Genomic DNA, 20,442 nt, shown 5'->3' with positions numbered 1-20,442 from the left:
TACAGCTCAGACCTTCAGCGCTACGAATTGAATCAAGTCCAATATTAACCTGTGAGCCCGAGGAATGTACCCATATAAATAACACGGCAAAGTATTTCAGAACCATGGACAGCTACAGTTAGCCAGTGCAGGAGAAAGGCGCAAAGGTGAAAGGTGTCCCGCACCCAACACCGCTCATTATGAGCTGTTGCCACACACCTGTGGGCTACTGAGAATAATGTTTGGAATGGTCAGGAACAGGCCTGCAGGGCAAGAGAATGCCACCTGATTTTGATTATTTTTCCCAATCCCCTTTCTCCAGGTTTAATACAATATGGAATAAATCATATCCAGATTTTAACTGCAAGTACTGATTAAGACTCCTGATAGTACACCACAAACCTTTAAGCATTGCACAAGTACATTTGCGTGTAATTTTAGCCACAGTCTGTCTCTCTCACCTGGTCCTTGATGCTTCCCAGCACAGCAGTGGTCAGGATACCCAGGAAGAAGGCCACCAGGTTGAGGCTGGTCAGCACCCAGATCAACACGTACAGGGACAGCACGTCCCCGCAGCTCCGCACACCCACAAACTCATAGTAGTTGTTCATGTAGCCCCCACTACAAGACAGGACAACAGAATGTCACTAACAACAAATCCTTTAACAATAGTATTATATTTATGCTATTAATATGCCATTCATAGAATAACATTAGACTACTTTATAAAGCTATACTATTAAGCTAGTATGAAAGGAGTTGGGCAGGACCAGGAGTTCTCGCAGACCATTGTTTTTTATTTAACCTTTATTTTGACAGGGAAGTCATACTGAGACCAGGGTCTCTTTTTCAAATACAATATACAAAATTAGAAAACATATTAAGAAAAAGACACATTCATCAACATAGAGGTCATTACTCTGAACGGACCAAGTGAGACCAGTGCCCTCGTTTATAAATATTTTCTTAGATTTATACTTGAAGTTAGTCGTAAGATAATTTCCGACAGTGTGCTTACGTTGGATTCATAAAACATACTGAGCATAAAAAAACCTTGCTTACGCAGCTTCTAAGAAGCACATTTGTAACTTACACACCTGTGATCTATAAATCTCAAATTAACTTTGAATTGACGGCACCTGAACGTGCCTTACAATCAGCGATTTCCCCTTATAGAATGCTAGCACAAATGAGGGTTTAGTCAGGAATAGCCACGGACCGAAAGAGAAAAGCAAACTTTTTGGAAGTCGAGATCCTGGCGATGGTAGAGGAGATTGAAGACAGGCAACACGTATTATTCAGTGGACTAAATAGTGGGTTGGCAAACAAAGCCAAACAGGTATCTTGGGAGTGTGTCGCCGCTGCAATGAACAACGTGGGGCAGCAAGACAGAACTGTGGCTGATGTGAAAAAGAAATGGTCTGACCTTAAAACTGCAAGGGATAAAAAGAATCGCCATACATAACCAGCAGGAAAATCACCTACGTCAAGTCTAGACTTGGCATAGAGATAAGATCATTTCCACGTCAAAGTAAGGTTTCATAAATAACTACTTATATGTGGTTTTCTGCATAAGTCATACTTAAGATCAAAATTGATTGTAAGTCCGTTTTATAAATGAGGCCCCAGAGCATCCACATAAAGGGCACAACAAAAACTAAAATCAGCTTTCCCCAACTCTGTGGAGACCGAAGGGGCCTCCAGTGTTATTCAAGCCTGAGACCGGGTTTGGTCATTTGTCATTCAAGTCTAAATTGAATTAATGATGATAGATACATAAGAAGTCTCTGCATGAGTGCTTTTGTAGATAAACACATTAAAATGTTGCTCTCTCCTTACATACAAAGAGGCCCAACTATTGCTGTTACGGTGACATATTACCGCCACACTGGCGTTCACGAGTCATGACGGCAGTCAAATTCCATGTGACCGTTTAGTCACGGTAATTAGGCTTCTCCAAGCTCTGATGCTGCTGATGGTTATTAGTGGCCTACCGAACTTGCTAACTGCGACCAAACTTGCTAACTGGACTCTATTGTCCCTCTAATCACTCTGACATCAATGCAAATGTATTTGAAAATCTAATCACACTTCATGAGAGCCCATGAGCTCATGTTGCGCAACATTTCTATAGGCTATGCAATTGCGTGAGAAAACAGAGTGATGGTCTCTATTAAAAAGAGGTGGATCCCATCAGCTTTCTATAGGCTAGGCTTACTATATTTATTTCTCAACTTCCTAATATTAAGCACATTGCTTCTCTTTACAACAGGAGTATAGCCTACCTGGCTGGAATGAAAATGAACCACGGGAAAAGTGTCCTCCATTCGCTTTTTAAGTGCATAGATGACATGTATTTTTGCCTCTGCCCCTGTTTCGAGACAGGTGCATAGTAATGTCCCATTCTAAATCAAAACACATTTCACACATATATTATTTAGTATATGTAAAAACAAGATTAAATCAAGAACAGTCTGAAGGCTGACAATATTAGCCTTTCACTTGTGAATGATGCCCAGCTAGTGTGCAGTAAGGCAAGAAACAACGCATGCCTTTTTTTTTGCAATTTTTTCAAATCATAGTCGCACACCTCATGTAGTCTTGCCCATGGGCCTATATGTTTTTATAAGGTTTGTATCGCAGCTAAAGTGGCCAAATAACGTCTTAACATTAAGCACATTAATCTGCTTTACAACAGGTGTAGAGACTAACTGGCATACATAGGCAGTGTGTGAGTTTCAAGTTTGGGGAAGATCATTTTCACCATAAAAATGCACCTTTATAATAAACACATAGTCACGTTTGCAGTCACTTTTGAGAATGGTGTTTTCCCACTAATTGATTGCATTTTGGAATATTGGCGCTTATAGCCTACTGCCATATGCACATTGCTGCACTTATAATGTGAAAGAATAGACTAACAGTTTATCAACATTTTAAGCTAAACGTTCTGATCTGTTGCGTCAGCCACATTGCTCACATGTTTTTTTATGCTAGTGGTTCTATTCATTTGGGATCTATTGCATCCCACAACTGTCCCAGACTATGTTTGGAATATTTATTTCTTGCACAGAATAGGTCAACTTTTGCACAATTGGGATAGTAGATCTCCTGACATGCCAATGATGTGTCGTGATACTGTGTTGTTTGATGAAGACATTGTCTGTATAGTTTTTTGGGCTTTTTCCCCCAGCATTGTCCCAGCCATATCCACGGCATCAGGAAGAATTAAGTCCTCCACAATAGTACGGGGCTTGCCTGTCCTAGCCACTCGGTAGCTCACCATATAAGACGCTTCTAGCACCTTCTTATTAATGGTATCGGTTGCTATTATACAGGTCTTACTACTTGAAAATCGTCTTAATTCTCGCTCAAAAAACTCCCGTGGCTTATTTTTCAAATGAGCATGTTTTGTTTCTAAATGTCTGCGCAAGAGTGAAGGTTTCATCGAGCTGTGAGATAGTACTTTTGTACATAAAACACACTGTTGCTGAGGAAAGGCACTACTCCCAATATACACTACCATTCAAAGGTTTGGGGTCAATTAGAAATGTCATTAAAAAAAAAAAGAAAAACACATTTTTTGTCCATTAAAATAACATAACGTTTATCAGAAAAACAGTGTAGACTGTTAATGTTGTAAATCACTATTGTAGCTGGAAACGGCAGATTTTTTATGGAATATCTACATTGGTGTACAGAGGCCCATTATCAGCAACCATCACTCCTGTGTTCCAATGGCACGCTGTGTTAGCTAATCCAAGTTTATAATTTTAAAAGGCTAATTGATCATTAGAAAACCCTTTTGCAATTATGTTAGCACAGCTGAAAATGGTTGTTTCTGATTAAAGAAGCAATAAATCTGGCCTTCATTAGACTAGTTGAGTATCTGGAGCATCAGCATTTGTAGGTTCGACTACAGGCTCAAAATGGACAGAAACAAAGAGCTTTCTTCTGAAACTCGTCAGTCTATTCTTGTTCTGGAAAATGAAGGCTATTCCATGGGAGAAATTACCAAGAAACTGAAGATCTTGTACAACGCTGTACACTAATTCCTTCACAGAACAGCGCAAACTGTCTCTAACCAGAATAGAAAGAGGAGTGGGAGGCCCCGGTGCAAAACTGAGCAAGAGGACAAGTGCATTAGAGTGTCTAGTTTGAGAAACAGACACCTCACAAGTCCTCCACTGGCAGCTTCATTAAATAGTACCCGCAAAACACCAGTCTCAACGTCAACAGTGATTAGGCGACTCTGGGATGCTGGCCTGCTGGGGACAATAAAAGGCCAGTCTTAAATGTGCAGTTTTGTAACACAACACAATGCCACAGATGTCTCAAGTTGAGGGAGCGTGCAATTGGCATGCTGACTGCAGGAATGTCCACGGCAGAGAGTATGGCAGAGAGAAAGCAGAGGACGTTCTCACTGTATTGATCCTGCCTGCACATACACTATACGAGCCGGAGATTACCAACTTGGTGCTGTAGAAGCAAGCAGTAAATTGCAGAGCAGTGAGCCAAAACACCGGTCAACAAGTTAAAGAAAGACAGGTAGTAGAAGCATTCGCTTACCAACGAGCAGCGAGGTGTGAATGAGCGTGGAGTGAAGGAGCAGTGAATGATGTCTCATGAGGGCAGTGGGAAGAGAGATGAGTTGGTCTGTACACCATTCAACCTGGCTAGGAAACCCTCAGCGCTACTTTGAGCCTACTTCAGCTTAAATAGGGCACAATCACTCCATACCTTATCATCGTGATACAGTGCCTTGCGAAAGTATTCAGCCCCCTTGAACTTTGCGACCTTTTGCCACATTTCAGGCTTTAAACATAAATATATAAAACTGTATTTTTTTGTGAAGAATCAACAACAAGTGGGACACAATCATGAAGTGGAACGACATTTATTGGATATTTCAAACTTTTTTAACAAATCAAAAACTGAAAAATTGGGCGTGCAAAATTATTCAGCCCCCTTAAGTTAATACTTTGTAGCGCCACCTTTTGCTGCGATTACAGCTGTAAGTCGCTTGGGGTATGTCTCTATCAGTTTTGCACATCGAGAGACTGACATTTTTTCCCATTCCTCCTTGCAAAACAGCTCGAGCTCAGTGAGGTTGGATGGAGAGCATTTGTGAACAGCAGTTTTCAGTTCTTTCCACAGATTCTCGATTGGATTCAGGTCTGGACTTTGACTTGGCCATTCTAACACCTGGATATGTTTATTTTTGAACCATTCCATTGTAGATTTTGCTTTATGTTTTGGATCATTGTCTTGTTGGAAGACAAATCTCCGTCCCAGTCTCAGGTCTTTTGCAGACTCCATCAGGTTTTCTTCCAGAATGGTCCTGTATTTGGCTCCATCCTTCTTCCCATCAATTTTAACCATCTTCCCTGTCCCTGCTGAAGAAAAGCAGGCCCAAACCATGATGCTGCCACCACCATGTTTGACAGTGGGGATGGTGTGTTCAGCTGTGTTGCTTTTACGCCAAACATAACGTTTTGCATTGTTGCCAAAAAGTTCAATTTTGGTTTCATCTGACCAGAGCAGCTTCTTCCACATGTTTGGTGTGTCTCCCAGGTGGCTTGTGGCAAACTTTAAACAACACTTTTTATGGATATCTTTAAGAAATGGCTTTCTTCTTGCCACTCTTCCATAAAGGCCAGATTTGTGCAATATACGACTGATTGTTGTCCTATGGACAGAGTCTCCCACCTCAGCTGTAGATCTCTGCAGTTCATCCAGAGTGATCATGGGCCTCTTGGCTGCATCTCTGATCAGTCTTCTCCTTGTATGAGCTGAAAGTTTAGAGGGACGGCCAGGTCTTGGTAGATTTGCAGTGGTCTGATACTCCTTCCATTTCAATATTATCGCTTGCACAGTGCTCCTTGGGATGTTTAAAGCTTGGGAAATATTTTTGTATCCAAATCCGGCTTTACACTTCTTCACAACAGTATCTCGGACCTGCCTGGTGTGTTCCTTGTTCTTCATGATGCTCTCTGCGCTTTTAACGGACCTCTGAGACTATCACAGTGCAGGTGCATTTATACGGAGACTTGATTACACACAGGTGGATTGTATTTATCATCATTAGTCATTTAGGTCAACATTGGATCATTCAGAGATCCTCACTGAACTTCTGGAGAGAGTTTGCTGCACTGAAAGTAAAGGGGCTGAATAATTTTGCACGCCCAATTTTTCAGTTTTTGATTTTTTAAAAAAGTTTGAAATATCCAATAAATGTCGTTCCACTTCATGATTGTGTCCCACTTGTTGTTGATTCTTCACAAAAAAATACAGTTTTATATCTTTATGTTTGAAGCCTGAAATGTGGCAAAAGGTCACAAAGTTCAAGGGGGCCGAATACTTTCGCAAGGCACTGTAGCTAATGTGTGAAGAGCATTCTGGCACAAAATGCCTTCCAAGCATCACACAGGTGGGTAGGTGGGTTCTACACATTGCTGATGTGAGGGGTGAGTTACCACATATACTGTATATAAAGTTATTTTAGTTAGATGATTAAAGTTAGTTAGATTATTACCGGTTGGATCTGCAACTTATCAGACTTGCTTTCAATGAGAAATCTGTTGGGTCGTACACAAAGCTACATGATGGATCTTTAATGTATGTGCATCTTTGACTCACTTGGCACAGTCATAAAGGTCGCAGCAGTAGCAGGTCCCACTGCGCACCTTCATAGTACATGACTCTGTGAGACCCTGGCACGGCACCTGCAAGAGGAGGCAGACACTCTAATCAACAGTATTGAGTGACAGGCACAGTACAAGCAGAGATTAGTCAAAGGTGATAGACCCCTCCCGTAAAATATATTTTCCCCCTGCCAGACAGTATGTACTACACATATTTTCAGAATTGGACAGGATAGCTAACACAGTAAGTCATATTGCTATGCGTGCAGTTGTACTTACAGAGGCATAGTAATTCTCATAGATGTAGCTATTTCCACTTGTGTAAAACTGGCATCTCCCTGCTTTCAGAGGACGGACATCCTGGTGTGGGACAGACAGAGAGACATGATATCGTAATGCATGAGAGAATTGAATAGACTGCAGTTGTATGGTTTAAACACAGCTGCAATGACTCCATCCAATTCCAGCACATCCCTTTTGAATAGCATTTGCCAATTAGACTCCATATCGTTCTGGCATTGTAAAGATCTCCTATAAAACAGATGATGGATTCAGAGAGGGAATGGGCAAGGGAATGGGCAAGACAAAATATTTAAGTGCCTTTGAGCGGGGTATGGTAGTAGGTTCCAGGCGCACCGGTTTGAGTCTGTCAAGAACTGCAACGCTGCTGGGTTTTTCCACTCTTGACAGTTTCCCGTGTGTATCACGACCCAAAGGACATCCAGTGATACAACTATGGGAAGCATTGGAGTCAACACGGGCCAGCATCCCTGTGGAAAGCTTTACACAACCTGTAGAGTCCATGCCCTGATGAATTGAGGCTGCTCTGAGGGCAAACGGGAGTGTAACTCAATATTAGGAAGGTGTTCCTAATGTTTTGAACACTCAATGTATACTGTGGTGTAAAGTGCTTAAGTAAAAATACTTTAAAGTACTACTTAAGTCGTTTTTTGTGGGTATCTGTACCGTACTATTTATATTTTTGACAACTTTGAATTTTATTTTCACTACATTCCTAAAAAAAAGAATGTACTTTTTACTCCATACATTTTCCATGACACCAAAAGTACTTGTTACATTTCGAATGCTCATCCCTACTGCCTCTGATCTGGACTCACTAAACACAAATGCATAATTTGTCCATTTTGTCTGAGTGTTGGAGTGTGCCCCTGGCTATCCGTACATTTTAAAAACAAGAAAATGGTACCGTCTGCTTGGATTAATATAAAGAATTTCAAATAATTTATACTTTTACTTTTGATACTTAAGTATATTTTAGCAATTACATTTACTTTTGATACTAAAGTATATTTAGAACCAAATACTTTTAGACTTTTATTGAAGTAGTATTTTACCGGGTGACTTTCACTTTTACCTGAGTAACTTTCTATTAAGGTATCCATAATTTTACTCAAATTTGACAATTGGGTACTTTTTCCCACCACTGAGTATATACTGGAATCAGAAGATGGATGTAAAATATATATACTAAGGCATTGTAAACAGATAGTAGTTATGTACTACGCTGTTCAACACATACTGTAGATAAGTATATCAACAAGTTGGACACTACGTTGGAACAAGTCAAGTCAACTCTGTTATTGACATTTGTAAGTACCGAATGCATACATATGAAGGATGTTTATTTGATCACCCAGTTGCAGGAGAACCTTCCTGAAAGCAGTAAATGTAAAACTTTTAGTGCAATTTCCACTTTTAAATTTCAGACTTAATTTTCTCTTATGAAAAATGTATCAACCCCCACAACAATGTTGATGAATTCTAATCCACATAATAATTTACATTTCCTTTTGCTGCAGGATTACCTTCCTGCTGTAGCAAATATGCTCAAATTAAGATCCTGCATCTGTACAGTGCATTGGAATGTTTGTGACAAAAGCTAGCATATTATGTTACGTCTAGTCTATGAGACCAGGCTGCTATACCCAAAGACTTACTTCTGTCTGCTTTGGCTATATTCATTCTTGCTCACAGTTTAGAGAAAAACAGAAGAAATGCAGAATTTACATAATTAAACATTGCATAAGAAAACCCTCACTTAGACACATAATACATGGCATATTGACAAACCTTGTTCATTTGGAGGTGTTATTGGTGCTTTGAATTTTACAATTCAATCTCTGTTTCTTTAAATGTTTTTAATGGGGTTTTGATAGAGGCAAACAGTCCTAGCTGAAGCTTTGGGATCAATGGTCTAATAAAATAACTTGCTTGCTGGGTTTCCCAGCCCTCCTTCCACTACATACTAACACAGACACAGATGCCGTAGATAGATAGATAGATAGATAGACAGACAGACAGACAGACAGACAGACAGACAGACAGACAGGCGTAGGCACAATTCTGGACCATGGGTCATTTGCATCTTGGCATTTCCCTCGAAATGTACACATTAAGATTATATTGCAATGTCATTGTGTCCCAGAAGACCCATGTATTGATCCACTTTGAAATGTAAATGTGTTTAAAGTTTATTGCAAGTATTGAAGCTATATTGTGCTATGGATGGCAAACGGAACATTCGATCTTGTGTGAAATTTTCGGTTGGGTTGACACATTGAAATGGGAGAGGACGCTCTCTCATGACCACACTCATCTACAGGGAGTGAGACTCAATCCAAACTGCTTTCAACATTACAGACAGGGTGGGTCAATCTCCATCCACACACGATGAAACACTCATGCATGAACACTAATATTACAGCTATTCTCACAAACACTCTCATGCACGACATCAAGATCAGAGACTGGGGGAAGAGAAACTGAGATCAAGCCCTACTACTAACTGAGTAAATGAGAAATAAATGAGTTTTTCCCCCCTAAGATTGCTATTTTCACTCTGAATGAGAAATAAATTAGCTTTAAGTAAGATTTTCATTTACGGTCACAATTGTCTCAAACCCCCTGTGATCTTGTTGAGTTGAAAGACACACGTGGAGCAGCAACGTTACTCACCACGTTGAAAACAATGAAGACGCCATCCACCACCAGACACAGGAAGGAGGCAATGATCCCGAAGCTGAGGAAAACAATGGCCGCCACAAGCTGGAGAGAAAGGGAATAAGACATTATTAGAAAAGATAGAAACATACATACATGACTGAGCACATGCTAGTCGGACTAATGTTCAACAACAAAACTAGGAAGACAGTACACTGTATATATCCTCCCAAGTGGGTTGTAGCAATCCCACTGGGCACCAACATCAAGTCATCGTCTACTCCGCGTTGGTTCAAGGTCATTTACATGAAATGGCGTGGAAACAACGTTGATCCAACCAGTGTGTGCCCAGAAGACCAAATTATTGTTACAATAAACACACTTGGGAGCCTATATTGATTTAAGACATTATGTCAGACAAAGTGCAAACAGCTGTGTCAAAGCAAACTTTCACTCAACTCAAGTGAAAAGAGAGAGACGCAGGTTGAACGGTATGATGATGATTCAAATATGATTAAAAGAGAAACACAGTATGAAGGAACACAGAGAAACACATGTAAAAAAGCACAACTGTTTATGGTCAAAAGCATGTTATGTGCCCAGTGCCATTTAACCCAAGCTCTGTTGAGTAAAAACAGACTTCCTTTTTTAACATAATAGTATTTACTTGCAACCCATGACTGGTTTCTGTCTTGTCTGACAGTTCAGCTACCCTATCCTAACATCTAACTTGAGATCAGTTGTGTGAAATACAGTATAAGCAATCATATTCCATTGTCGAGGAACATTTTTCATCTTAATCCAAGTTGCTGGTACAAGAGTCTACTTAAACAACAAATCCACTCAGATCCACTCAGGAGATTCACTCGGTTTTCTTGGTCATCTCTGATCATCTCACATGGTCCCTAAAAGTTGTCTGGCTGTGAAATTATGTCCAAAATAGCTGAGTAGATTCAACAAAATGTCACCCAGTGTTAACACAATATCCCCACTGAGACAGAGAGCGAGAGAAAGAGAGAGAGAGAGAGAGAGAGAGAGAGAGAGAGAGAGAGAAAGAAAGAGAGAGAGAGAGAGAGAAAGAGAGAGAGAGAGAGAGAGAGAGAGAGAGAGAGAGAGAGAGAGAGAAAGAAAGAGAGAGAGAAAGACAGAGAAAGAAAGAGAGAGAAAGACAGAGAAAGAAAGAGAGAGAGAGAGAGAGAGAGAGAGAGAGAGAGAAAGAGAGAGAGCGAGAGAGAGAGAAAGAAAGAAAGAGAGAAAGAAAGAGAGAGAGAGAGAGAAAGAAAGAGAGAGAGAAAGAAAGAAAGAGAGAGAGAGAGAGAAAGAAAGAGAGAGAGAGAGAGCGAGAGAAAGAAAGAAAGAAAGAAAGAAAGAAAGAAAGAAAGAAAGAGAGAAGAGAGAGAAGGAGGATATGAAGGAGCTGTGGCCGCCAGCAGAGAAAAATAAACAGATGCGGGAAGATTTGTGGGAAGATTTTCAATGTTGTTTCCATGTCATTTCAAAAAATATATATTTCTGATGAAGTTGGATCAATGTGGAAAACTGATTTGATTGCAAAAAGTCATCAACGTCAGGGAGTTTCATATTTTTTTCACCCAACTTTTAACTTAAATCGAATGACATGGTGGGGGAAAAAATTACTTTGCAATCACGTAATTGACATATCAACAAAATATAAATCAAGACTAGACGTTGAAATTATATTTGTGCCCAGTGGGTAGGCAGCAAATTGAAGAAAACTGTCTGAAATTGGAAGGAACTACAGTACATTGACTTGCCTTCAGAAAGTATTCATACCCCTTGACTTATTACACATTTTGTTGCGTTACAGACTGAATTCAAAATGGATGAAATAAATAAAAAAATCACCCATCTACACATAATACCCCATAATGACAAAGCAAAAACATGTTTTTATAAATTTTTGCAAATGTATTGAAAATAAAATACAGAAATACAGTGGGGCAAAAAGTATTTAGTCAGCCACCAATTGTGCAAGTTCTCCCACTTAAAAAGATGAGGCCTGTAATTTTCATCATAGGTACACTTCAACTATGACAGACAAAATAAGAAAAAAAATCCAGAAAATGAAGTGTACCTACAGTGCCTTGCGAAAGTATTCGACCCCCTTGAACTTTGCGACCTTTTGCCACATTTCAGGCTTCAAACATAAAGATATAAAACTGTATTTTTTTGTGAAGAATCAACAACAAGTGGGACACAATCATGAAGTGGAACGACATTTATTGGATATTTCAAACTTTTTTAACAAATCAAAAACTGAAAAATTGGGCGTGCAAAATTATTCAGCCCCCTTAAGTTAATACTTTGTAGCGCCACCTGTTTCTGCAATTACAGCTGTAAGTCGCTTGGGGTATGTCTCTATCAGTTTTGCACATCGAGAGACTGACATTTTTTCCCATTCCTCCTTGCAAAACAGCTCGAGCTCAGTGAAGTTGGATGGAGAGCATTTGTGAACAGCAGTTTTCAGTTCTTTCCACAGATTCTCGATTGGATTCAGGTCTGGACTTTGACTTGGCCATTCTAACACCTGGATATGTTTATTTTTGAACCATTCCATTGTAGATTTTGCTTTATGTTTTGGATCATTGTCTTGTTGGAAGACAAATCTCCGTCCCAGTCTCAGGTCTTTTGCAGACTCCATCAGGTTTTCTTCCAGAATGGTCCTGTATTTGGCTCCATCCATCTTCCCATCAATTTTAACCATCTTCCCTGTCCCTGCTGAAGAAAAGCAGGCCCAAACCATGATGCTGCCACCACCATGTTTGACAGTGGGGATGGTGTGTTCAGCTGTGTTGCTTTTACGCCAAACATAACGTTTTGCATTGTTGTCAAAAAGTTCAATTTTGGTTTCATCTGACCAGAGCACCTTCTTCCACATGTTTGGTGTGTCTCCCTGGTGGCTTGTGGCAAACTTTAAATTACACTTTTTATGGATATCTTTAAGAAATGGCTTTCTTCTTGCCACTCTTCCATAAAGGCCAGATTTGTGCAATATACGACTGATTGTTGTCCTATGGACAGAGTCTCCCACCTCAGCTGTAGATCTCTGCAGTTCATCCAGAGTGATCATGGGCCTCTTGGCTGCATCTCTGATCAGTCTTCTCCTTGTATGAGCTGAAAGTTTAGAGGGACGGCCAGGTCTTGGTAGATTTGCAGTGGTCTGATACTCCTTCCATTTCAATATTATCGCTTGCACAGTGCTCCTTGGGATGTTTAAAGCTTGGGAAATCTTTTTGTATCCAAATCCGGCTTTAAACTTCTTCACAGCAGTATCTCGGACCTGCCTGGTGTGTTCCTTGTTCTTCATGATGCTCTCTGCGCTTTTAATGGACCTCTGAGACTATCACAGTGCAGGTGCATTTATACAGAGACTTGATTACACACAGGTGGATTGTATTTATCATCATTAGTCATTTAGGTCAACATTGGATCATTCAGAGATCCTCACTGAACTTCTGGAGAGAGTTTGCTGCACTGAAAGTAAAGGGGCTGAATAATTTTGCACGCCCAATTTTTCAGTTTTTGATTTGTTAAAAAAGTTTGAAATATACAATAAATGTCGTTCCACTTCATGATTGTGTCCCACTTGTTGATTCTTCACAAAAAAATACAGTTTTATATCTTTATGTTTGAAGCCTGAAATGTGGCAAAAGGTCGCAAAGTTCAAGGGGGCCGAATACTTTCGCAAGGCACTGTATGATGAAAATTACAGGCCTCTCTCATCTTTTTAAGTGGGAGAACTTGCACAATTGGTGGCTGACTAAATACTTTTTTGCCCCACTGTATCTAATACTTTGTAGAAGCACCTTTGGCAGCAATTACTGATGTGAGTCTTTCTGGGTAAGTCTCTAAGAGCTTTCCACGGCCGGATTGTGCACTATTTGCCCATTATTCTTTTCAACATTATTCAAGCTCTGTCAAATTGGTTGTTGGTCATTGCTAGACAAACAATTTTGTCCTGCTGAAAGGTATATCCCAGTGTCTGGTTGAAAGCAGACTAAACCAGGTTTCCCTCTAGTATTTTGCCTGTGCTTATCTCCATTCCAATAAAAAAAAAATATCCTGGAAAAACTCACATCCTTAACGATTACAAGCATACCTATAACCAATGTTCCCTCAAAAAAAATGTGGGCACTGAGCAAACTTCAGGTCTGCTGAGCGCAAACGTGAACGTTTTGAACATTTTGTGCAACTTCTGCCGTGCATTTACTGTGAACACTGAGGCTGTACCCGCTTTAAGTTACAGTTATAACAGTGGCCAAGTAGGCAAATGTGGCTATTTGATCATAATGAAGGCCTATCAAATGGAGAAAATGCATCTCATAACATTTTAACATGGAAATAGCTGTTCTATCATTCAGCCTACAGTAGCAGACAATGAGTGGTGTTCAATGTAGGCCTTCATTCCATGAGACTTTTGAAAACAATATATAATAACCTGTCTATCCACTTGTCCTTCAGACCAGATGGTGACTGAGATGTTATTGTTTGAGGCAAAAAAACACTTTACAAAATTAAATGCATTATTATTCCCATACCATTATTACAGAGAATCAGACAAAGGATGCTACCCTTTGCCTATTGGCTACTTAGCTTATTCAAGCCTGTCTCAAAATACAACACTGCCTATTACAGACTACAACGGAAAACACAGCCGAGAGCTGCCCAGTGACACAAGCCTAACAGACAAGCTAAATAACTTCTATGCTCGCTTCGAAGCAAGTAACACTGAAACATGCATGGGAGCATCAGCTGTTACGGACAACTGTGTCCTCACGCTCTCCCCAGCCGATGTGAGTAAGACCTTTATACAGGTCAACATTCACAAGGCCTCAGGTCCAGACGGATTACCAGGACGGGTACTCCGAGCATGCGCTGACTAACTGGCAAGTGTCTTCACTGACATTTTCAACATGTCCCTGTCTGAGTCTGTAATACCAACATGTTTCAAGCAGACCACCATAGTCCCTGTGCCCAAGAACACTAAGGTAACCTGCCTAAAGGACTACCGACCCGTAGCACTCACATCTGTAGCAATAAAATGCTTTGAAAGGCTGGTCATGGCTCATATCAATACCATTATCCCAGAAACCCCAGACCCACTCCAATTTACATACCGCACCAACAGATCCACAGATGATGCAATCTTTATTGCACTCCACACTGCCCTTTCACACCTGGACCAAAATTAACACCTGTGTGAGAATGCTGTTCATTGACTACAGCTCAGCGTTCAACACCATGGTGCCCTCAAAGCTCATCACTAAGCTAAGGACCCTGGGACTTAACACCTCCCTCTGCAAATGGATCCTGGACTTCCTGACGGGCCACCCCAGGTGGTAAGGGTAGGTAACAACACATACTCCACACTTATCCTCAACACGAGGGCCCCTCAGGGCATCATCATTAAGTTTGCTGATGATCAGTGGTAGGCCTGATCACTGACAACGATGTGACAGCCTATAGGGAGGTCAGAGACCTGACTGTGTGGTGCAAGTACAACAACCTCTGCCTCAACGTGATCAAGACAAAGGAGATGATTGTGGACTACAGGAAAAGTAGGACCGAGCACGCCCCCATTCTCATCAACGGGGCTACAGTGGAGCAGGTTGAGAGCTTCAAGTTACTTGGTGTCCACATCACCAACAAACTAACATTGCCCAAGCACACCAAGACAGTCGTGAAGAGGGCACAACAAAGCTTCCTGCCATCTAGGACCTCTATACCAGGCGGTGTCAAAGGAAGGACCTAAAAATTGTCAAAGACTCCAGCCACCCTAGTCATAGACTGTTCTCTCTGCTACCGCACGGCAAGCAGCACTGGAGCGCCAAGTCTAGGTCCAAGAGGCTTCTAAACAGCTTCTACCCCCAAGTCATAAGACTCCTGAATAGCTCATCAAATGGCTATCTAGACTAAGGACCCTTAGTCCCCCCCCCCCCCCCCCCCCCCCCCCTACGCTGCTGCTACTTTCTGTTATTATCTATGCATTGTCACTTTAATAACTCTACCTACATGTACATATTACCCCGACACTGGTGCCCCCGCACATTGACTCTGTACCGGTACCCCTGTATATAGCCCCGCTTTAATTATTTGTTATTCTTATCTCTTACTTTTTTTTAGGTATTTTCTTAAAACTGCAAATGTACACACAAATGTACACACAAATGTACACACCTGGCTGGCTACATGCAGCTCTTAGAAGCGCATCTACTCATGCTGTAAACACAGACCAGTTCAAAGTGACTGACACAGATCCATATATGGCAATGGTGTATTTGCATATAGGGATTCTGCAGCTCTGATTGATTATGGCGCACCGGTCTGTGTAGAGTATAGGCCTCAGTCGTGCCTGTCAATGCAATTGAATCCTACTCCAATGCGTTCTGCCTACACAAGAATCTCTTGCATAGTTTGCTTTGTTTCAGTATGTTGCATTGAAAGCGGCTAATATCGCGTTCATTTCGTTCACCATTCGCACAGTAGAGGGGAACGTTGATAATGTTAACTAAAGGGGGAAACTAGAAAGTTGAGTGAAGTTCAATCTCGTGCTTCTCTGCGCAGGCTGATATTTATTTTGCACGGCAGTCCTGGGGGAGCTGCACGCCTGCTCACATGCGCAGCTTAGAGGGAACATTGCCCGTAACATGATGCAGCCACCACTATGTTTGAAAATATGGAAATTGGTTGACAGTATCATGTTGTATTGGATTTGCCCCAAACATAACACTTTGTATTCAAGACAAAATGTGAATTGTTTTGCCACATTTTTTGCAGTATTACTTTAGTGACTTATTCAGTTTGGGAATACTTTTTTTATTCTGTACATGCTTCCTTCTTTTCACTCTGTCAATTAGGTTAGTATTGTGGAGTAACTACAATGCTGTTGATCCATCCTCAGTTTTCTCCTATCACAGCCATTCAACTCTGTAACTATTTTAAAGGCACCATTGGCCTGGCAACTGAGTTAGGAAGGGCGCCTGTATCTTTTCAGTGACTGGGTATATTGATACACCATCCAAAGTGTAATTAATAACTTCACCATGCACAAAGGGATATACAATGTCTGCCTATTCTTTTTTTTAACCCATCTACCAATATGTGCCCTTTTTTTGTGAGGCATTGGAAAACCTCCCTGGTCTTTGTGGTTGAATCTGTGTTTGAAATTCACTACTCGACTGAGGGACCTTACAGATAATTGTACGTGTGGGGTACAGAGATGAGGTAGTCATTCAAAAATCATGTTAAACACTATTACAGCACACCGTGTGAGTCGATGCAACGTATTATGTGACATGTTAAGCAGATTCTTACTCCTGAACTTATTTAGGCTTGTCATAACAAAAAGGTTGAATACTTATTGCCGCAAGACATTTCAGCTTTTCATTTTTAATTCATGTGTAAAAATGGCTAAAAACATAATTCCACTTTGACATTATGGGGTATTGTGTCTCAATTTAATCCATTTTAAATTCAGGATGGTACACAACAAAATGTGGAAACGGTCAAGGGGTGTAAATACTTTCTGAAGGCACTGAATATACACTGAGTGTACAAATTATTACGAACATCTTCCTAATATTGCCCTCAGAACAGCCTCAATTCGTCTGGGCATGGTCTACAAGGTGTTGAAAGCGTTCCACAGGGATGCTGGCCCTAGTTGACTCCAACCCTTCCCACAGTTGTGTCAAGTTGGCTGGATGTCCTTTGGGTGGTGGAACATTCTTGATACACACAGGAAACTGTTGAACATGAAAAACCCAGTTGCGTTGCAGTTCTTGACAGACTCAAACCGGTGCGCCTGGCACCTACTACCATACCCCGTTCAAAGGCACTTAAATCTTTTGTCTTAACCATTCCCTCTCTGAATGGCACACAATCCATGTCTCAATTGTATCAAGGCATACAAATCTTTCTTTAACTTGTCTCCTCCCCTTCATCTACATTGACGGAAGTGGATTTGACAGGTGACATGTATAAGAGCTCATAACTTTCACCAGGATTCACATGTTCAGTCTATGTAATTGAAAGAGCAGGTGTTCCTCATGTTTTGTACACTTAGTGTGTATATGTATAAAACATTGTTTTTTCCCCCTCTTTTGTTAATGAATATTACTAACAGAAACCGATTAAATGATTTTGGCCAAGGGATCACTGGAATAAGTTTAAAGGGTGTAATAAAATACAATGTAATATTATGAATCTATCATTTATGGTATTAACACTGGGCAACATGGACCTGGGAGACACTGGGATATTTGTAAAAAATACATTTTTAAAATACACCTGGTAAGTTTTCTCTCTGCCTCATTTGTAGAATTGCAGGAAATTAGCTTGAAAACTGCAATTCCAAGAGGCGAACCTTTAAAATGTTCCTTCCCAGGGCCCGAAACTTGGTTAGTCAAATTCATTGTAAAACTCCTATTTTCTTTATCTCACTTGAGTTGTGTTCTGATTATGAGGGGGTCCCCGATTAATTTGCTATTACAATAGGTGTCCCCAGTCCCAAAAGTTTGAGAACCCCTGCCCTAATAAACACTACCCTAGCCTCAGAGACCGCTCGTAGCAGAAATATTTAGCCATGGGCTAACCTCTGCACATCGTCAATGGTCTGTGATCTCTGATGGGAGATGAGCCTAAGTCAGTAAGTAAGTAGCCTAAACTAAACCAGGGTGGTCTGGCAGGACTGGAGCCCTGGTAGCCATTCTGGCCAATGAGCTAGTCCGTGACAGCCACTGAGGTAATGTCGAGTATATGAAAATATCAGTTTAACAGATAGCTGGTCTATCTTGGACATGACTACAGACATGATTAGAATTAGACAAAATAACAGTTGCCTGTTATACTGAACAAAAATATAAACGCAACATGGAAAAATGTCATTGATTTTACTGAAATAAATTAATTAGGTCTTAATCTATGGATTTCACATGACTTGGGAATACAGCTAAGCATCTCTTGGCCATAGATAGCTTTTTTTTTTTTAAATGGGCCTCACAATGGGCCTCAGGATCTTGTCACGGTATTTCTGTGCATTCAAATTGCCATCGATAAAATGCAATTGTGTTCATTGTCCATAGCTTATGCCTGCCCATACCATAACCCCCCGACCACCATGGGGCACTCTGTTCACAAAGTTGACATCGGCTAACTGCTCGTCCACACAACAACATACACGTGGTCTGCGGTTGTGAGGCTAGTTGGACGTACTGACAAATTCTATAAAACGACGTTGGAGGCAGCTTCTGGTAGAGAAATTAACATTAAATTCTCTGGCAACAGCTCTGGTGGATATTCCTGGAGTCATCATGCCAATTGCACTCTCCCTCAAAACTTGAGACATCTGTGGCATTGTGTTGTGTGACAAAACTGCCCATTTTCGAGTGGCCATTCATGGTCCCCAGCACAAGGTGCACCTGTGTAATTATCATACTGTTTAATCAGATTCCTGATATGCCACACCAGTCAGGGTGATTTTGGTGATTATGGAACATTTCTGAGATCTTTTATTCAGCTCATGAAACATAGGACCAACACTTCACGTTGCGATTATATTTTTGTTCAGTGTAATAATAACTGGCCGACCACACTCTCTACCCCCCCCCCCCCCCCCCCCAATCTCTGTTTACCTACATTGAAGTATCATTAAAAAGGCTTCTTTAACATTTATTATGATTTTGATTTTAATTTCTTATAAGATTCCAAGAACCGTAACAAGACACAGAAATGAGCAGGTGAGAATAATTAGCAGCAGACTGCTTTACTTCATATTACAAGCTCACTAAAGTTTACAGTTTTTCTAAATTCCAAGAAAACTGTGGTAAAATGTATTGATAACAGAACAACAGCTAACAAATACCCATCTGGAATAATTTTAAAGAATCATTAATGAACTATTGTTTGTTTGTTTTTGTTTTTGTGTGTGCGTGCGTGCGTGCGTGCGTGCGTGTGTGTGTGTGTGCGCGTGTGCACTGCAGGCATTGACATCCTTTCCAAGCCAGGCACATTTACTCCTCTATGCTGGGGTCCCGTTCTCTCTCCATCTCCCTGTCTTACCTCGACCTAACAAGTTGCTTTCTGTTTATACACTCAGCACCTCTCTCCTTTTTCACAATGTTTTCCTCTGCTGGATAAAATGAGATGGGATGGTATGGAGAAGCCCCACACGTACACATCAATCAATATCCTTATCCACTATACATGCATGCACACACACACACACACACACACACACACCACACACACACTACTCTGTCCATCTTCTCTAACTTGTTAAAGACTAGTCCTGCTGTGTGAGGTGGAGAGTCAACCCAACCGAACAGAGTACCATGGGATGTGGTTTGGACTGGAAAGACAGAGTTGGCCATGCTGAGTCTGTTGACTTGAGCTGGTTGAAGATCAGGTTCTATAATTTTGTATTATATTGATTGGTGTGTAAAAGATTGGAATGCTCAATCCTGAATTCTACCTTATAAACAGTGTTTTTGGTTGCAGCGATTATAAGGGCATATGTTTCACTTCAAATAACAGCTGGCTGCAATTATTTAAATATTTCTAGACATAGATCTTTCAATACTATTATCCAATGAGTTTTAGGGTTTTTCCTTTTATATTTTACAGGCCAGACCATATTTCTGGCTTTTACACAAAACAGAGGTTGTGGCTGTGGCTTGGATACCACACCACTCTCTATGCTTAATCATCCCCACTCTCTATGACAGATAAAATAAAATAAAAAGACAATTAACTGAAAGATGCAATATGGAAATACTCTGAAACCAAAACTCAACCCCAAGTAACCTCTTATAAAACAACTAATTTGGTCATTAGCCCTGTA

The 20,442-nt window shown here is 40.7% G+C and overlaps 1 protein-coding gene across 2 annotated transcripts in view; it reads right to left on the bottom strand.

Moving 5' to 3' along the window:
* Positions 1-20,442, bottom strand: part of LOC110507616 (transmembrane protein 255B) — a 36,561-nt gene that overhangs the window by 11,581 nt on the left and 4,538 nt on the right. For both annotated transcript variants that reach the window (XM_021587716.3, XM_090224522.1), the window contains exons 4-7: positions 9,600-9,689; positions 6,903-6,983; positions 6,619-6,704; positions 441-600 (exon numbers count right to left, since the gene is read on the bottom strand). In XM_021587716.3, the coding sequence (XP_021443391.1) occupies positions 441-600; positions 6,619-6,704; positions 6,903-6,983; positions 9,600-9,689 (417 nt within the window). The remainder of the gene's footprint in view (positions 1-440; positions 601-6,618; positions 6,705-6,902; positions 6,984-9,599; positions 9,690-20,442) is intronic.

The sequence above is a fragment of the Oncorhynchus mykiss genome, chromosome 27 (genome assembly GCF_057628025.1).
Source record: "Oncorhynchus mykiss isolate SJ-2025 chromosome 27, ASM5762802v1, whole genome shotgun sequence".
Classification (NCBI taxonomy): Eukaryota; Metazoa; Chordata; class Actinopteri; order Salmoniformes; family Salmonidae; genus Oncorhynchus; species Oncorhynchus mykiss.
Note: the sequence above shows the minus strand (reverse complement) of the source record. Positions and strands in the feature narration are given on the sequence as shown.